The following is a 16,130-nucleotide window of genomic DNA, read 5'->3' as shown; positions in this document are numbered from 1 at the left end:
AGGTGGGCACAGGTCAGGCATTGGGGGTGCAGTGGGCCTGGGGGTCGGAGAGGGTGGAGCCTGGGCCCCCAAGGCAGATGCAAACCTTGGGTGGCAAGGAGAATGCAGGGTTCCTCACCCAGGCACAGGCAGGCTCTGCCCAGGGGGTTGGTGGTCAGGGGTGTCAGGCCCAGACTGGCCCCTCCGGAGGGGCCTGGCTCTCAAGGTGGGCAGCATCCCGGGAGGCCCTTGTGACCATCTGCGCTGGCAGGGAGGCTCTGCTGTGAGAACAAGGTGGTGGGTCTTTTCCTGTTGCCTCAGAAGTCAGGATTAGAGGGGCTGACGGGCTTGATGAGTGCCTACTGTGTGCCAGGCCCCCCACAGTATTCTGCTGTCCCTGGAAAGCTGGTGTAGGCTGCACAGTTTGTGAGTGCAAACCCTGGATTTAAGACCTCTGAGCAGCGGGGAAGGTTTCTTGGAGGAGGTGTGCCTATTGAGATGGATGCAGCAGGTTCTGTGAGGCCGCCAGGACGGGTAGAGTTCCTGGGGGCCTCGGGCCCCGCTGGAGCGTGAAGCAGGCCCGTGCTCAGCTCTCCAGGCTGTTCGTGGCTCCCCTGTCAGCTGCTCATGCCTTTCCAGAGACAAAACAGGAATAATAGACATCATGAAATATGCATGGGGCCCCAGACAGTCGGCGTGGTGGGCTGGGCCTCCCTTCCCCATAACACCGAGCTGCTCTGCTGGGCCGACCGTGCCCCTGGGCCAGCCAGAGGACCCCCATGAGGCGGCATGCAGGCAGGGAGCAGGCCACCGGACCCAGGTAAGGAGACCTTAGCCTAGAGTCCTTGGGGTCTGCCACTGGCCACCCTGGCATCCCAGGCTGCAGGGGTGATAAGGGAAGGGGCAGCAGCAGAGCTGGAGCCTCACCCCTAACTCACCTTGAGGCCCTTCTCTGCCTCACTGTGTTCATCTGTGAGGGGTGTGATGCCCACGCAGTCCTCTCCTGGCAATGGTGGGATACCAAGACAGGCAAGGGCTCCGTGGCTTACCTCGGCCCCTCTCCTGACTGCCCTGATGCCTGGCCATGAGGCCCTAGGTGAGGGTTTCTGCCTGGGTGGTGGCCACTCCCACTTCCACTTTACAGGTAGGGGGTCTGGGCCCAGGGTGAGGTAGGGAAGGCCTTGAGTCCATAGGGTGTCAGGGTGAGTCCAGGCCTTGGATTAGATCCAGGCCTGTTCTGTCCCCCAGGCTGGCTGGCAAAGAGTGGCAAATGAGGCCAGAGGCTGGGGGATCCTCAGGCAGTAAGGGCTCAGGTGAGAGGCTCCAGCCACTGAGCCACATGTTCCTTACCATGGATGGGCTTGTTCCTGGGCTAGGTCTGCGTGTGCGTGGATCAGGGCAGGCACTGCGGCCCTGTTATGTCCTGGGCTTTCTGGGTCTGTGGTCAGGATGGTTGTATGTCTACATTTGTGTGGGAGAGAGCGAGCGAGGGATCGTGCAGCTGCGTATGCCCAGGTCAGTGTGAAGTGGTCGCTCACTGTGCCCTTAGGGCTGAGGAAGCTCCCTAAGACCCCCCAAAGGTCTCTGACCCCCACACCTGTGTAAGCTCCAGGCTTGGGCCTCACCCTGTTAGCCACCTTGTTCTCATCACTCACCCTCCCTGGTGATCACAGGCAGGGGTCTGCACCCTCACTCAGGCCCATGCCCAGGCAGCAGAGCTGCACTCATCTCCCGGCTGGCATCCCTGCAGCCTCCCGAGGATAGTATTCCCTGCAGCTTTAGAAGACTCAGTTTCATAGGAGCCAAAGTCATGAATATTCGTCTGTCCCTCCCACACCTGTGCATTCGCTCATTCATCTTTCCTCCTCTCCAGCTTAGATTCCAGTTTCTCATTTCAGAACCCTCCTCTGGCAAGAAAGCTGAATCGAGACCCTCTCCTCCCCACTCTGTCCCTCTCCTAGACAGCCCACCTGACCTCAGCTTCCATCTCGCCAGACCTGGGTCCAAGCAGCCTTTTTGACTCTCCACTGCACTGTCCCATAGCCATCCCAAGCCCACCGTGTCCTAAACCAAACATGGCATTCCCATACCCCTGGCCTCACCTCAGAGACAGTCCCCGCACCTCCCAGCTGTACCAAGCCAACCCCAAGTCTACCTGGCTCCACCCTCATCCCAGCCCCATCTAGCCTCTCACCAGGGCCAGCCGGTTTCACCTCATCCTGAATGTGTCCACTGTACTCCATCACAGCATGGTCCCAGCTGTGTCATTGCCCCCTCTCCATTCTTTTCACATGGCGGCCCGAGCTGCTTTTTATACTACTTTCTAAGAAGCCGTGTGAGGCAGTGGTTGAGACTGTGGACACTCTGAAGCCAGACTGTCCAGGCTTAACTCCACCTTCAAGCTGTGTCACTCACATAACCTCTCTGGGCCCATGTCCTCATCTATAAAGTGGGAAGAGTAATCACACCCACTTCAGGAGGCTGCAGTGAGAGTTGAGCTCAATGTGGCCCGGCCGTTCTGAGCACAGGCCTTGCAGTCAGGGACACGGGCCCTACAGCTTCCTCACTGTGGGCTCTCAGCTGAGGGATCTAACCTCTCCAAGATTAAGCCCTTCATCTATGTGAGAATCTAGTGAGCTATTCCAGAAAATCATTTAGCACCAAGCCTGGCACATAGTAAACATCTGGAAATGTGGAACAGTGACCAAAGTCCCATCCCTTCCACGCCCATTGGGCTAGTTGCTGCCTGCCACCCTGGCCACCTCTCATTTCACATGCCCTCAATCACTCTGCTCCAGCCATAGGACTGTCCTTGCAGCCCCTCTTACCACCTGGCCTTTGCACATGTTGTTCCACCTGCCAGGAATACAGTTCCCTCTTCCATGTTACAAACTCCCTCTTGTCCTTCAGATCTTGGCTCAGGGTTGCCTTGTCAGGAGAATCTTCCTGGACCTCCAGTGCAGTGTTTGGGCATCGGGGGTCATGCCCTGACCTTCACAGCTCTTTTTGTTGATGTGGCTCTTTGCTTAAAGTCTGCATCCAGGTGGGCGTGGTGGCTCATACCTGTGATCCCAACACTTTGGGAGGCTGAGGCAGGAGTATTGCCTGGGGGCAAGGAGTTCAAGACCATCCTGGGCAACATAGTGGGACCCTGTCTCTACAAAAAACAACCAAAAAAAAAATTAGCCAGGTGTGGTACCACACACCCGTAGTCTCAGCTGCTCAGGCAGCTGAGGTGGGAGGATTGCTTGAGCCTGGGAACTCAAGACTGCAGTGAGCTGTGATTATGTTACTGCACTCCAGCCTGAATGATAAAATGAGACCCTGTCTCAAAAGAAAAAAAAAAAAAGTCTGTGTCCCCTACAACACAGGGAGCTCCATGAGCAGAGATCACATCTGGTTCCACTCGACTCTGCGAATTCCAAGTGCCCTGCACAGTGCTTGGCACGTAACAGATGCACAACTAATGCACAAGTAATATTGAAGAAATGAATGAACGAGAGACTTGCTCCCTGACACCCACTCTGTGCCTGCACAGAGGATGGGGACCCTGAGAGGAAGGCAGGACCTGGAGCCTACCAGAGGAGGGGCAGCCTCAGCTGACTACTAGCCTGAGGTCTAGCCTGGAGCCCAGAGACCAGGAGGGGTCAGTTGGGCAGGACTTGCCGCCAGCAGTCACCCAGACCTCCTCACTCAGAGCAGACAGGCAGCAGCCTGTAGCAACAACATTGACAATCATAACAACAGCTGCTTACCCAGGCCAGCCACTGTGCCCGGCTCTCCGCTATCTCATGTAATGCCCAGGTCAGCCCTGGTAGGGGAGGCATCTACACTCACAGATGAGGAGACTCCAATGCCGAGGCTGCATGACTTGCTATGGGTCAGATCCAGGAAGGGAATGAGACCTGACCCAGAGCTCTCAGCCACTGGGCTCCACGTCCCCGGGGCTAGAGCTGGGCTTGCCTCTCTGAGAGGCAGGTTCTTCATCTGGACAATGGGGCTTTGCAGTGGAAAGATGCCTGCCTGAGGGTTTGAGGCGGGACTTGGGCAAGCCCGCTAGACAATGGTGGCCTCTCAGCCTTTCTCCTGGACAGACAGACAAGGCTCCCCTACTTGGGGCAGACAGAAGGTATGGCTCTGGGAGGTGCTCTTGGGCCTGAAGGGCCAGTCCTGCCCTGCTTCTCCCCAGCAAGTCTCTGACCTTTCTCTGCCTCACTTTCAACAAATGTAACAAATATTACATGGAGCTGGGATAGGGGTAGGGTTGGACCTGTGACATCTCAGGTCCCTGAAATTCTTCCTGGGAGCCCCTCTAAAGTGGTGTTTCCACTCACTGTCTCCAATCTCCCCCCCTTTTTTTTTTTTTCCATTTTCACATTTACACTTGTTTGGGGGGTTGGGGAGGGACAGGGTCTCGCACTGTCACCCAGGCTGGATTGCAGTGGTGCAATCTCAGCTCACTGCAACCTCCACATCCTGGGTTCAAGTGATTCTTCTGCCTCAGCCACCACGCTGTGCACACCTGTAGCTGGGATTACAGGTGCACACCACCATGTCCGACTGATGTTTGTATTTTTAGTAGAGACAGGGTTTTGCCGTGTTGTCCAGGCTGGTCTTGAACTGCTAGCTTTGAGTGATCCACCGTCCTCGGCCTCCCGAAGTGCTGGACTACAGGTGTGAGTCAGCGCGCCCGGCCCACATTTACACTTTTAAATGTTACATTTTTATTTGGTTTTTCACTCAGAAATGCATTCACATGGATCAAAAATCAAACAATCAAACTAATACAGAAAGATTTACAGTGAGATAACCATTCTCATTAATTTCTTGAGTATCTTTTGCTATATTTATTTTTTTTTTTTTTTTTTTGACGGAGTCTCACTCTGTCACCTGGGCCGGAATGCAGTGGCACGATCTCAGCTCACTGCAACCTCCACCTCCTGGGTTCAAGAAATTCTCCTGCCTCAGCCTCCGGAGTAGCTAGGACTACAGGCACACACTGCCACACCCAGCTGATTTTTTGTATTTTAGTAGAGACAGGGTTTCACCATGTTGCCCAGGCTGGTCTCTAACTCCTGAGCTCAGGTAATCAGCCCACCTCGGCCTCCCAAAGTGCTAGGATTACAGGCGTGAGCCACCACACCTGGTGCTGTATTTTTGTTTATTTTGACACAGAGTCTTGCTCTGTGTCAGAAGCTGGAGTGCAGTGGCATGATCATGGCTCACTGCAGCCTCAAAATACTGGCTCAAGCGATCCTCCCACTTCAGCCTTCTGAGTAGCTGGGCCTACAGGTGCCTGCCACCACTCCCTGCTAATTTTTTGGTTTGTTTGTGTTTTAGGGACAGGGTCTCATTATACTGCCTAGGCTGGTTTCAAACTCCTGGGCTCCTCCCATCTTAGCCTCTCAAAGTGCCCAGGCATGAGCCACTGCTCCCGGCTGTAGTATTTCTAATATGGAAATAAAAAAAGCAAATACAAGCTAAGCATGGTGACTCACGCCTTTAATCCCAGCACTTTGGGAGGATGAGATGGGCAGATCACTTGAGGTCAGGAGTTCAAGACCAGCCTGGCCAACATGGCAAAACCCTGTCTCTACTAAAAATACAAAAATTAATCAGGCATGGTGGTGCATGCCTGTAATTCCAGCTACTCAGGAAGCTCAGGCCCAGGTGGTGGAGGCTGCAGTGAGCTGAGATTGCACCACTGCTCTCCAGCCTGGTTGGCGGAGTGAGACTGTCTCAAAAAAAAAAAAGCAAACACAAGAATACAAACTTGGCTGGGGGCAGTGGCTCAAGCCTGTAATCCCAGCACTTTGGGAGGCCGAGACGGGCGGATCACGAGGTCAGGAGATAGAGACCATCCTGGCTAACACGGTGAAACCCCGTCTCTACTAAAAAATACAAAAAACTAGCCGGGCGAGGTGGCGGGCACCTGTAGTCCCAGCTACTCGGGAGGCTGAGGCAGGAGAATGGCGTGAACCCGGGAGGCGAAGCTTGCAGTGAGCTGAGATCCGGCCACTGCCTTTCAGCCTGGGCCACAAAGCGAGACTCCGTCTCAAAAAAAAAAAAAAAAAAAGAATACAAACTTATATTCTTACCACCCACTTCCTCTGACACACACACACACACACACTCTCTCTCTCTCTCTCCCCCTATAGAAAGGCCTCAGTAAACACTGTAGTCAACAGGCTGTTCTGCAGCCTGCTTCCTACACTAGCAGGTCCTGGAGATCGCTCCCTGTCACGACACAGAGATCGTCCATATTCCTTGTTATAGCTGTGCTATGTTCCATCCTGGAATGCAGTGCGGTGTACTGCGGCAACAAGCAGCTCTGTTTGTTCATCCTTACCCATAAGGACATGTAAGAGACATCCCCAGGGGTGGATTACTTGCTTCCTTCCTTCCCTCCCTCCCTCTTGTCCTTTTTCTTTTTTAAAACAGTCAATATATAGTCCGCCTTCCATACAATTCACCCACCAAAGTGTACAATCCTGTGGTTTTAGTATGCTCACAAGTGGGCCCGCCTTGTGACCACCGCAGTCCTGTCTTTCTTTTTTTATCTTTTTTTTTGAGACGGAGTTTTTGCTCTGGGCAATGGCTTGATCTTGGCTCACTGCAACCTCCACCTCCCAGGTTCAAGTGATTCTCCTGCCTCAGCCTCTCGAGCAGCTGGGATTACAGGCATGCGCCACCATGCCCAGCTAATTTTTGTATTTTTAGTAGAAACGAGGTTTCACCATGTTGGTCAGGCTGGTCTCAAACTCTTGACCTCATATGATCCACCTGCCTTGGCCTCCCAAAGTGCTGGGATTACAGGCATGAGCCATGACATCTGGCCCTGGTCCTGTCTTTCTTGAAACCTCTTCCATTAGGTGTAACTTCCCTCGCCCTCACCACTGTACTGGGACCACTCTTGTCACAGTCACCCCTGGAGTTCTAAGGAGCTGCATCCATTAGTCAGCTCTCCATTCTTGACTAACATGGGCCATGTGCCCATCTGTCATAGCAGTCCCGCCCTCCTGCGCAGCCCCCAGGATCCCACTCCCTCCTGGGCCTCCACCTGCTCCTCTGGCTGGCTTCGTGGTGCTCACTCACTGCCTCCTTGGCTCCTAAGCACTGCAGCCCTGCGGCTCATTCCGTGACCTCTCTTCCCTCTATACTCATTCCCTGGTGTCATCCTCCAGAGCTGTGGCTTCAATGCCTTCTAGATGCTGATGACTCCCTAACTGATGTCACCAGCCCTGATGGCTGTGATGGCCCCTTAGCAGTGCCCAGTGCCCAAAGCTGACTCCTGGGCCCTACCTCCTCAACTTGCTCTGCCCGCAGCCTTCCTCATCCTGGCCAATGACCTGACAGCCTCTCCATTCTCCCTGCTGTTCAGTAAGGAAACCTGGGAGCCATTCCTGCACCCTCCCCCATCCCCATCATCAATCCTGTCAGCCCTACCTGCCACATGTCCCCAGCATCCTACCACTTCTCCACACCTTAACAGCTGGCAGCCTGGTGCAGGAGGACCTCCATGGAAACTTCCACGCTGGCCTCCCTGCCTTCACCCTCACTCCTGCAGCCACTTCTCCCACAGCAGTAGAGGCTCCTATCAAGACTGAGGTCGAGGCCAGGCATGGTGGCTCACGGATGTAATCCCAACACTTTGGGAGGTCAAGGCAGGCGGATCACCTGAGGTCAGGAGTTCGAAACCAGCCTGGCCAACGTGGTGAAACCCTGTCTCTACTAAAAATACAAAATTAGCCTGTGTGGTGATGTGTGCCTGTAATCCCAGTTTCTTGGGAAGCTGAGGCAGGAGAATTGCTTAAACCTGGAAGGCAGAGGTTGCTGTGCCAAGATCGTACCATCACACTCCAGCCTGAGCAATACAACGAGACTCTGTCTCAAAAAAAAAAAAAAAAAAAAAAAAAACTGAGGTCGAATTCCATCCCTTCTCTGCCAAAACCCTCCTCCCACGGCTCCTGCCTCACTGGCAGTCGAAACCAAGCCCTCACTGTGGCCCACAGGCCCTGCACGTGTGCCCCTGAACTCTGACCTCACCACCCAGTGCCCCCCCGCTGCCCTCCAGCCACCTGGTCTGACTGCTCCTCCATCTGCTTGGGACTGTGCACTGCCCACAGGCTCTCTCCATGGCCCCATAGCCACTAGGCCTTCCCTGACTTCCTGTTTAATGTCACGCCCCCACTTCTTGCTGTCCCTTCCACAGCACTTGTGCCCCATTATCTGTTACTGATTTTCCATGTTTATTGGCTCTCCGTTCACCCACATTTGGTAACTGCATGAGGGCAGGCTTTTTCTCTGTTTTGCTCACAGCTGTGTCCCCAGCACTTAGACGGTGCCTAGTGTGCAGCACACTTCCCACAGAGGCTTTTGAATGTATGGGTGAGTGAGTAAATGCTGGCTACAGGACCCTTAGGGAAAGGGGCCAGGCTGACTGAGGAATCCAGGTTGGGGTAGCTGTGGGCAAGCACTGGAGAGGCCTTGGTGCCTGTTGGAGGCCCAGCTGGGCTCTGGTTTGCCCAGTGGCTTGGTCAGGGCCCTCCCCCTCCAGGCAGGAGCAGGTTATGGGGTCAGCTCGACTATGCTCCTGGCTCTGCCCAGTGTCCTAAGCCACTGCAAGCCCAGTGATTACCCAGGAGCTCAGTGGGCAGGAGGGCCTAGTAAGGGAGGTAGTGCTGAACCCGGCCAGGACGGGGTTCTGCCTTCCCAAGCCAGGTGGCCTCGAGCAAGTCCCTTCACCTTTTGAGTCTGAGTTTCCTCATCTGGAGAACAGAGATACTAATAGCTCATATCGCACAGACCTGCTGTGACCATTGTGCCACACACCTGACTGGGGCCTCACTCTGGAAACTGGCTCCAAGAGGAGCTGGGGCAGGTGTTGATATCTCTGGGCTCAGAAAGAATGTCTTGGCTGGGCGCTGTGGCTCACATCTCTAATCTCAGCACTTTGGGAGGCCGAGGTCGGTGGATCATCTGAGGTCAGGAGTTTGAGACCATCCCGGCCAACGTGGCAAAACCCGTCTCTACTAAAAATACAAAAATTGGCCGGGTGTGGTGGCACATACCTGTAATTCCAGATATTTGGGAGACTGAGGCACAAGAATTGCTTGAACCCGGGAGGTGGAGTTTGCAGTGAGCCAAGATTGTACCACTGCCCTCCAGCCTGGGCAACAGAGCGAGACTCTGTCTCAAAAAAAGAAGAAAGAAAGAACATCTCCCCTGTCCTTCATTTTCCTCAAGCGGACAAGAGCCACTGCCCAAAAACAGAAGGGAGAGTGGGCAGCCCCTCAAACTCCTGCCCTGCAAGAGGCCCACTTCCTGCACATATCCCCTAACTTGCCCCAAAAGCCGTCCATCCAATTTATCTGGTTTCCATCAAGCCCTATTCCCCATCCCTGTGAGACTGCCTGCACCAGGCACCAACAGCCCCTGGTGCAACTCCTCTGAGCGGCTGGGCACTGACTGGCTCCAGGTGAATCTTGGGGAGGAGGAGCAGGAAGAAGAGGAAAGTGAAGAGCCAGAGAAAGTAAACAGGGGGAAGAGGCAGACACGGGGAGACCTCCTCTGCTGCATGGTCCCCTCTCCGCTCCTGCCACTTGCCTGGGAAGGCCTCTCCCTGTCCCTGTTTCACAGCTGAGCACGCTGAGGCTCTGAAGCCACTGATCTGAGGGCGTGGAGCTGGCAAGTGGCAGAACCAGGGCCAGAACCTTGCTGCTCTGGGGTTGCCTATGCTAAACCTTAAGCAACCAAAGAATTAGCTCTGGGACCAAAAGACTGAAGCAGAGTTCAGTAAGTAGGGAGCTTGATGTTAACTGGGGTCCATCTTGAGAAGGGGGAGGAGGAAAAGGAGGAGGAGAGCTGGTTCTGAGGCTTCAGGTCTCAGAGCTGCCACTCCCCACCCCCGCTGGCCTGCTCAGTTTTTTCCACTGACAACCTCTTTTAGTGCAGGTTCCCAAAAATGAGTTAGACTGGCCACCAACCAGACTTTGGATATGCAGCCTTAGGTCAGGCCATATGAAGCAATCAGCTATGCCCAGAGAAGGCAGGAACCATATGGCCACAGCCTACTCAGCCAGAGCAGAAAGTAAGAGGAGTGGACAGGGCTAGGCAGGGACCCCAGACAGGAGCCAGTAGGAGGCATCTCCAGTTACCCAGCAGCTCCATCAGGTCTTGCTTCCTTTTGGTGAAGGAGACAGAGCATAGCTTATCACTCCCATTCTTCAGAGGAAACTGAGGCCCAGAGAGGACAAAGGCTTTCCTGGACCCACACAGCCAGTCAGTGACAGAGCCTAGAGTCAGTCAGGCCTGACCCACCCTCCATTTCCGCCTCTCTACCCCGCCCCCCCACATACACACACAGAAGTGGAGTTCCACTGAAACACCCCTCCGTGCCCTGCCTTCTGAGCCAGCAGCCTGGCTCCCCACCCCATGTATTATTCAGCTCCTGAGAGCCAGCCAGCTCCCGTTACACTGACCGCAGCCCAGCACCTCCTCTGCCCATTCCCCTCCTCCCTTGCCCAGGACCTAGAGCGTTCAAACTTCTCCTCCAAGATGACTTGGTGGGCTTTGACCATCCCACCCTGGGCTCCACTTCCGGTCCAGTGCAGGTGTGCTGGTGATTTAAGGCAGGTGGCATTCCATCTCTGTGGCTCAATGTCTTTGTCTGTGAAGCCGAAATGACCCAAGGGCTCCCTTCAGGGGGTTGAGCCAGCTGTGGCCTAGGGAGGGCCTGACGAGGATGAGCACTGATGTTGCCATGACGACTCCGAGGCAAGAATGTCTTCCCCAGCACAGGCCTCATAGGCAGGCTTCCCCATCCCGGTAAACAACACCCACACACTTTCCACCACTGCTCTAGGGTGAAACCCAAGGCGCTCTAGAGGAGATGAATTATGGATCCGCCCTCCCGGAATCCTGGCTCAGCCCTCCCCACGCCACCCGGGGCCAGTCCAGTCTGCTCCCAGCCCGAGGAGGCCGCGTGTCCAGCCGCGGGCAGGAGACCGAGCAGGTCCCTGTGTCTCCAAGTCCCTGAGCCCGTGACACCGGCCCCAGGCCCGGTAGAGAGCAGACAGCCACCATGGCGAAGGAGGAAGATGAGGAGAAGAAAGCCAAGAAAGGGAAGAAGGGGAAGAAGGCACCGGAGCCGGAGAAGCCCAAACGGAGCCTGAAGGGGACGTCGCGGCTCTTCATGGGTTTCCGCGACCGCACACCCAAGATCTCCAAGAAAGGCCAGTTCCGCAGCGCCTCGGCCTTCTTCTGGGGCCTCCACACCGGCCCCCAGAAGACCAAGCGCAAGAAGAAGGCCCGCACTGTGCTCAAGTCCACGTCGAAGCTCATGACGCAGATGCGTATGGGCAAGAAGAAGCGGGCGATGAAGGGCAAGAAACCGTCCTTCATGGTGATCCGCTTCCCAGGCCGCCGTGGCTACGGCCGCCTTCGGCCGCGCGCCCGGTCGCTCAGCAAGGCGTCCACGGCCATCAACTGGCTCACAAAAAAGTTCCTCCTCAAGAAGGCCGAGGAGTCTGGCAGCGAGCAGGCCACGGTGGACGCCTGGCTGCAGCGCTCGAGCTCTCGCATGGGCTCCCGCAAACTCGCCTTCCCGTCGGGTGCCGAGATCCTGCGGCCCGGGGGCCGGCTCCGGAGGTTCCCCCGCAGCCGCAGCATCTACGCGTCAGGCGAGCCCCTGGGCTTCCTGCCCTCCGAGGACGAGGCCCCGTTCCATCACTCGGGTTCCCGCAAGTCGCTGTACGGGCTTGAGGGTTTCCAGGACCTGGGCGAGTATTATGACTATCACCGCGATGGCGACGACTACTATGACCGGCAGTCACTCCACCGCTACGAGGAGCAGGAACCCTACCTGGCGGGCCTCGGCCCCTACAGCCCGGCTTGGCCACCCTACAGCGACCACTACTACGGGTACCTGCCGGAGGACCCCTACGACTACTACCACCCCGACTATTACGGTGGCCCCTTTGATCCAGGGTACACCTACAGCTACGGCTATGGCTACAACGATTACGAACCCCCATATGCGCCCCCGTCGGGGTACTCGTCTCCTTACAGCTACCACGATGGGTACGAGGGCGAGGCGCACCCATATGGCTACTACCTGGATCCCTATGCACCGTACGACGTGCCATACCCGCCCTATGACCTCCCGTACCACACTTCCTACGATGTACCCTACTTTGATCCCTACGGGGTCCCCTACACCGTCCCCTATGTCGAAGGCATCTATGGCGGTGGGGACGAGGCCATCTACCCCCCCGAGGTGCCCTATTTTTACCCAGAGGAGTCGACCTCGGCCTTTGTGTACCCCTGGGTACCACCGCCCATCCTGTCGCCCCACAATCCGTATGCCCACCCCATGGATGACATTGCCGAGCTGGAGGAGCCGGAGGACGCGGGCGGGGAGCGTCAGGGGACCTCCTTCCGCCTGCCCAGCGCCGCCTTCTTCGAGCAGCAAGGCATGGACAAGCCCGCCAGGTCCAAGCTGTCCCTCATCCGCAAGTTCCGCCTCTTCCCGCGACCCCAGGTGAAGCTGTTTGGGAAGGAGAAGCTGGAGGTGCCCCTGCCACCCTCTCTGGATATTCCTCTGCCCTTAGGGGATGCGGACGAAGAAGAGGACGAGGAGGAGCCGCCCCCGGTGCCCAATGTGCCCTACGGCCACCCTTTCTGGGGCTTCCTCACGCCACGCCAGCGAAACCTCCAGCGCGCGCTGTCGGCCTTCGGCGCCCACCGGGGCCTGGGCTTCGGCCCTGAGTTTGGCCGCCCCGCTCCTCGCCCTGCCACCTCGCTGGCGCGGTTCCTCAAGAAGACGCTGTCGGAGAAGAAGCCCATTCCGCGGCTCAGGGGCAGCCAGAAGGCCCGGGCGGGCGGCCCCGCGGTCAGGGAGGCAGCCTACAAACGCTTCGGCTACAAGCTGGCTGGCATGGACCCGGAGCGGCCCAGCACGCCCATCGTGCTGAGGAGGGCCCAGCCACGCGCTCGCAGCGGCAACGACGCGCGCCGCCCTCCCGCGCCCGCGCCCGCGCCCGCGCCCAGGAAGGTCTCCCACTGGAGCGCGCTCCTGTCCCCGCCCGTGCCCCCTAGGATCCCCAGCCCCGGGCCCCCGCCTGCGCCGCCCCTCTACCCGGCACTCTCGGGCCTGCCCCGGCCGGCCTCGCCCTACGGCTCCCTCCGCCGCCACCCGCCGCCCTGGGCCGCCCCAGCGCACGTGCCCCCGGCGCCGCAGGCCAGCTGGTGGGCCTTCGTGGAGCCCCCTGCCGTGAGTCCGGAGATGCCCCCCGACCTACTGGCCTTCCCCGGGCCCCGACCCTCGTTCAGGGACTCCCGCGGGCGAGGGGCGGCCTTCGGCTTCCCCGGGGCCTCCCCACGGGCGTCGCGGAGGCGAGCCTGGTCACCACTGGCCTCGCCCCAGCCCTCGCTGAAGAGCCTGCCGGGCCCCGGCTACCGCTCACCCTTGGCGCCCCCGTCGCCTCAGCTGTCCTTGCGCGCGGGACCCTTCCAGCCGCCCTTCCCGCCCCCGGCCCGCCGGCCCCGCTCGCTGCAGGAGTCCCCAGCCCCACGCAGAGCCGCGGGGCGCCTGGGCCCACCCCGCTCACCGCTGCCGGGCTCACCCAGGCCACCCTCGCCGCCCCCGGGGCTGGGCCACAGCCCGCGGCGCCGCTCCCTGAATCTGCCCTCGCACCTCCCGCACACGTGGCGGCGCCTCAGCGAGCCACCCACTCGGGCTGTGAAGCCACGAGTGCGCCCGCCCTTCCACCGACCGCCCGGGGCCGGAGCCGGGGCCTGGCGGGCGCCCCTGGAGCACCGGGAAAGCCCGCGAGAAGCCGAGGACTCAGAGGTGCCCTGGACCGTGCCCCCGCTGGCCCCCATCTGGGACGTGGACATGCCTCCCACCCAACGCCCACCCTCCCCCTGGCCAGGAGATGCAGGCAGCCGCCGAGGCTTTTCCAGGCCACCCCCTGTGCCGGAAAACCCCTTTCTCCAGCACGTAGGCCCTGTGCCATCCACCACCCTCCAGCCTGAGGATGCAGCTGCTGATATGACCAGGGTCTTCCTGGGCAGACACCATGAGCCGGGTCCTGGACAGCTCACCAAATCAGCTGGCCCAACCCCTGAGAAGCCTGAAGAAGAGGCCACCCTGGGAGACCCCCAGCTGCCAGCAGAGACCAAGCCTCCAATCCCAACACCTCCCAAGGATGTCACACCCCCTAAGGATGTCCTCCCAGAGCAAAAGACATTAAGGCCCAGCCTCTCATACCCACTGGCTGCACGTGAGCAGACCAGGGCCACGTGGCCACCATGGCACCGCTGGGGGACACTGCCCCAAACCGCAGCCCCCTTGGCACCCACCAGGGCCCCAGAGCCCCTGCTCAAGGGGGGCGAGCGGCGCCAGGCAGCCCCTGGGCGTTTTGCTGTGGTCATGCCTCGTGTGCAGAAGCTGAGCTCTTTCCAGCGAGTTGGGCCTGCAGCCCTGAAGCCTCGAGTCCAGCCAACCCAGGACCCCAAGCCAAGAGCCTGGGGTCTTCGCTGGTCCTGCCTCTGGCTTCGGGCAGATGCCTGTGGACCCAGGCCACGAGTACACGCCCACCCCCAGTCCTGCCACCTGGGCCCTGGAGCCGCCTGCCTCTCCCTTAAGGGCTGCTGGGAAGAGGTCGGCCCCTCAAGCTGGCGGAACAAGGTATGGGGGCACAGATTACAGGGAGGGTTTGAGGGTTCTGGCCTAGAAAACAGGGCAAGAGAGACAGCCTGAGGAGCCCTGTGCAACCTTGGAGAGCGGCTGCCTGCTGGGGCCTGTAAGTTGGGGAGAACAGTCCCTCCCAGAACCTCTGGAGGGTTGAACAAGGGGATGCCCAGCACAGGCAGGCACAGGACAGAGACGTGGGACACTGCTTCCAGGTCGCTCTGGGGAAGGATCTTTGTTCATCTCAGCCTGGGCCCTGGGCAGCCCTGCCCTGATCCAATCTGGATGGCAGGTCTGGCCCTAACTTCCCCTCAGAGATTTTAGCCAAGCCAGATGTGAAACTGCAGGACATGCCTATCCATCCTGTTCCACCGCACATCCAGGTCTGTGCGGTTCCTCCTGTCTCCTACTGACCCTGCCCCAAATTAGAGCCTCCTCTTTCCTCAAGGTTTTTGCTGCCCTTTGAAGTCCCCTGGGCTGCAGGATTCTGGAATAGGTCAGGGTGAGGGGCTCAGGATCCAACCCTCCAGCCTCCTCATTGCACAGAGGGAAAACTGAACCAGGAGTCCTTCTGGAACCCCATGGCGGGTACAGGGTAGGCAGCCCTTCTGAGGAGTGCCCAGCCCATGCCTGGCTGCCACACTCAAGGTGGAACTCGAGCCTGATGCTGGGTGGCCCTTGGCCAGGGTGCGTGGTCACCGGAGCCTCTCCCGGGACGCTGGGGTGGTGGGCGGGGCAAGCAGGGGCGGCAGGTGCGTCTCAGCCTGTGCAGACCATGCCCAGCGGAGCGGGCAGCCAGCTGGGCCCAACAATGGCAACTGGGGCAGCCTGGCTGCTGGGGGGGCCCTGGCCCCGGCGGCGGGTGCCCCGTGCCGTGTGGGCTGCAGCATTGCGGGAGCGGGGCGCAGGGCGCCTAGGGGTGAGGGGCAAGGATGCCTGGGCCCTCCTCACCCTGGAATACGTGAGTGGCTGAATTATTCAGGGTCTGAGGCTGCTGGCAAGCACGTGGGCAGATGGGTGGGCTAGAGGCCAGGGCAGAAAAGGTGATACTCGCTGTGCCCTACTTAGCAGCCCAGCGACAGGCATGCAGGCCTCCCTCCTGGTGTCCTCTTTCCTTGCCTGCTCAGGGTGCTGCTGGGATTGGAGAGGCTGAGGGTGCACATGTGTGTGCTCCCAGTCATGTGGATCCTGCGCAGGCCTGCATGCCTGAGCATGTGTGCGCGTGTGTACCATGGCCAAATGACGAAAGCTAGTGTATGAGGTCTGAGCAGATGTGGCATCCCTGGGGGTCAGGGTTGTTTGCCCACCCTCTGCCCATGTGCACAGATGTGCGTGCAGAGAGGAGACCCTGCAGCCCAAAGGTGGCATCAGAACTTCCATTCTCCAGACCCCCAGGGTAGGGAGGGACCCAGCTGTGCACCCAGATGTATGTGCCAAGTGGACAGGTAGAGCATGT

At 58.6% G+C, this 16,130-nt stretch overlaps 1 protein-coding gene across 2 annotated transcripts in view; it reads left to right on the top strand.

Annotated features, from left to right (window-relative positions):
- The first annotated feature begins 680 nt into the window (after positions 1-680).
- The window catches only part of MYO15A (myosin XVA), a 74,437-nt gene continuing 58,987 nt past the window's right edge, over positions 681-16,130 (top strand). Inside the window, exons 1-2 of one of the 2 annotated variants that reach the window (XM_050763361.1) lie at positions 681-799; positions 10,844-14,671. In XM_050763361.1, coding sequence (XP_050619318.1) covers positions 11,063-14,671 — 3,609 coding nt within the window. In that variant the 5' untranslated portion in view covers positions 681-799; positions 10,844-11,062. Of the gene's footprint in view, positions 800-10,843; positions 14,672-16,130 lie in introns of those variants that run through there. The other variant, XM_050763362.1, reaches the window with a different exon arrangement.

The sequence above is a fragment of the Macaca thibetana genome, chromosome 16 (genome assembly GCF_024542745.1).
Source record: "Macaca thibetana thibetana isolate TM-01 chromosome 16, ASM2454274v1, whole genome shotgun sequence".
Taxonomy (NCBI): domain Eukaryota; kingdom Metazoa; phylum Chordata; class Mammalia; order Primates; family Cercopithecidae; genus Macaca; species Macaca thibetana.
Note: the sequence above shows the minus strand (reverse complement) of the source record. Positions and strands in the feature narration are given on the sequence as shown.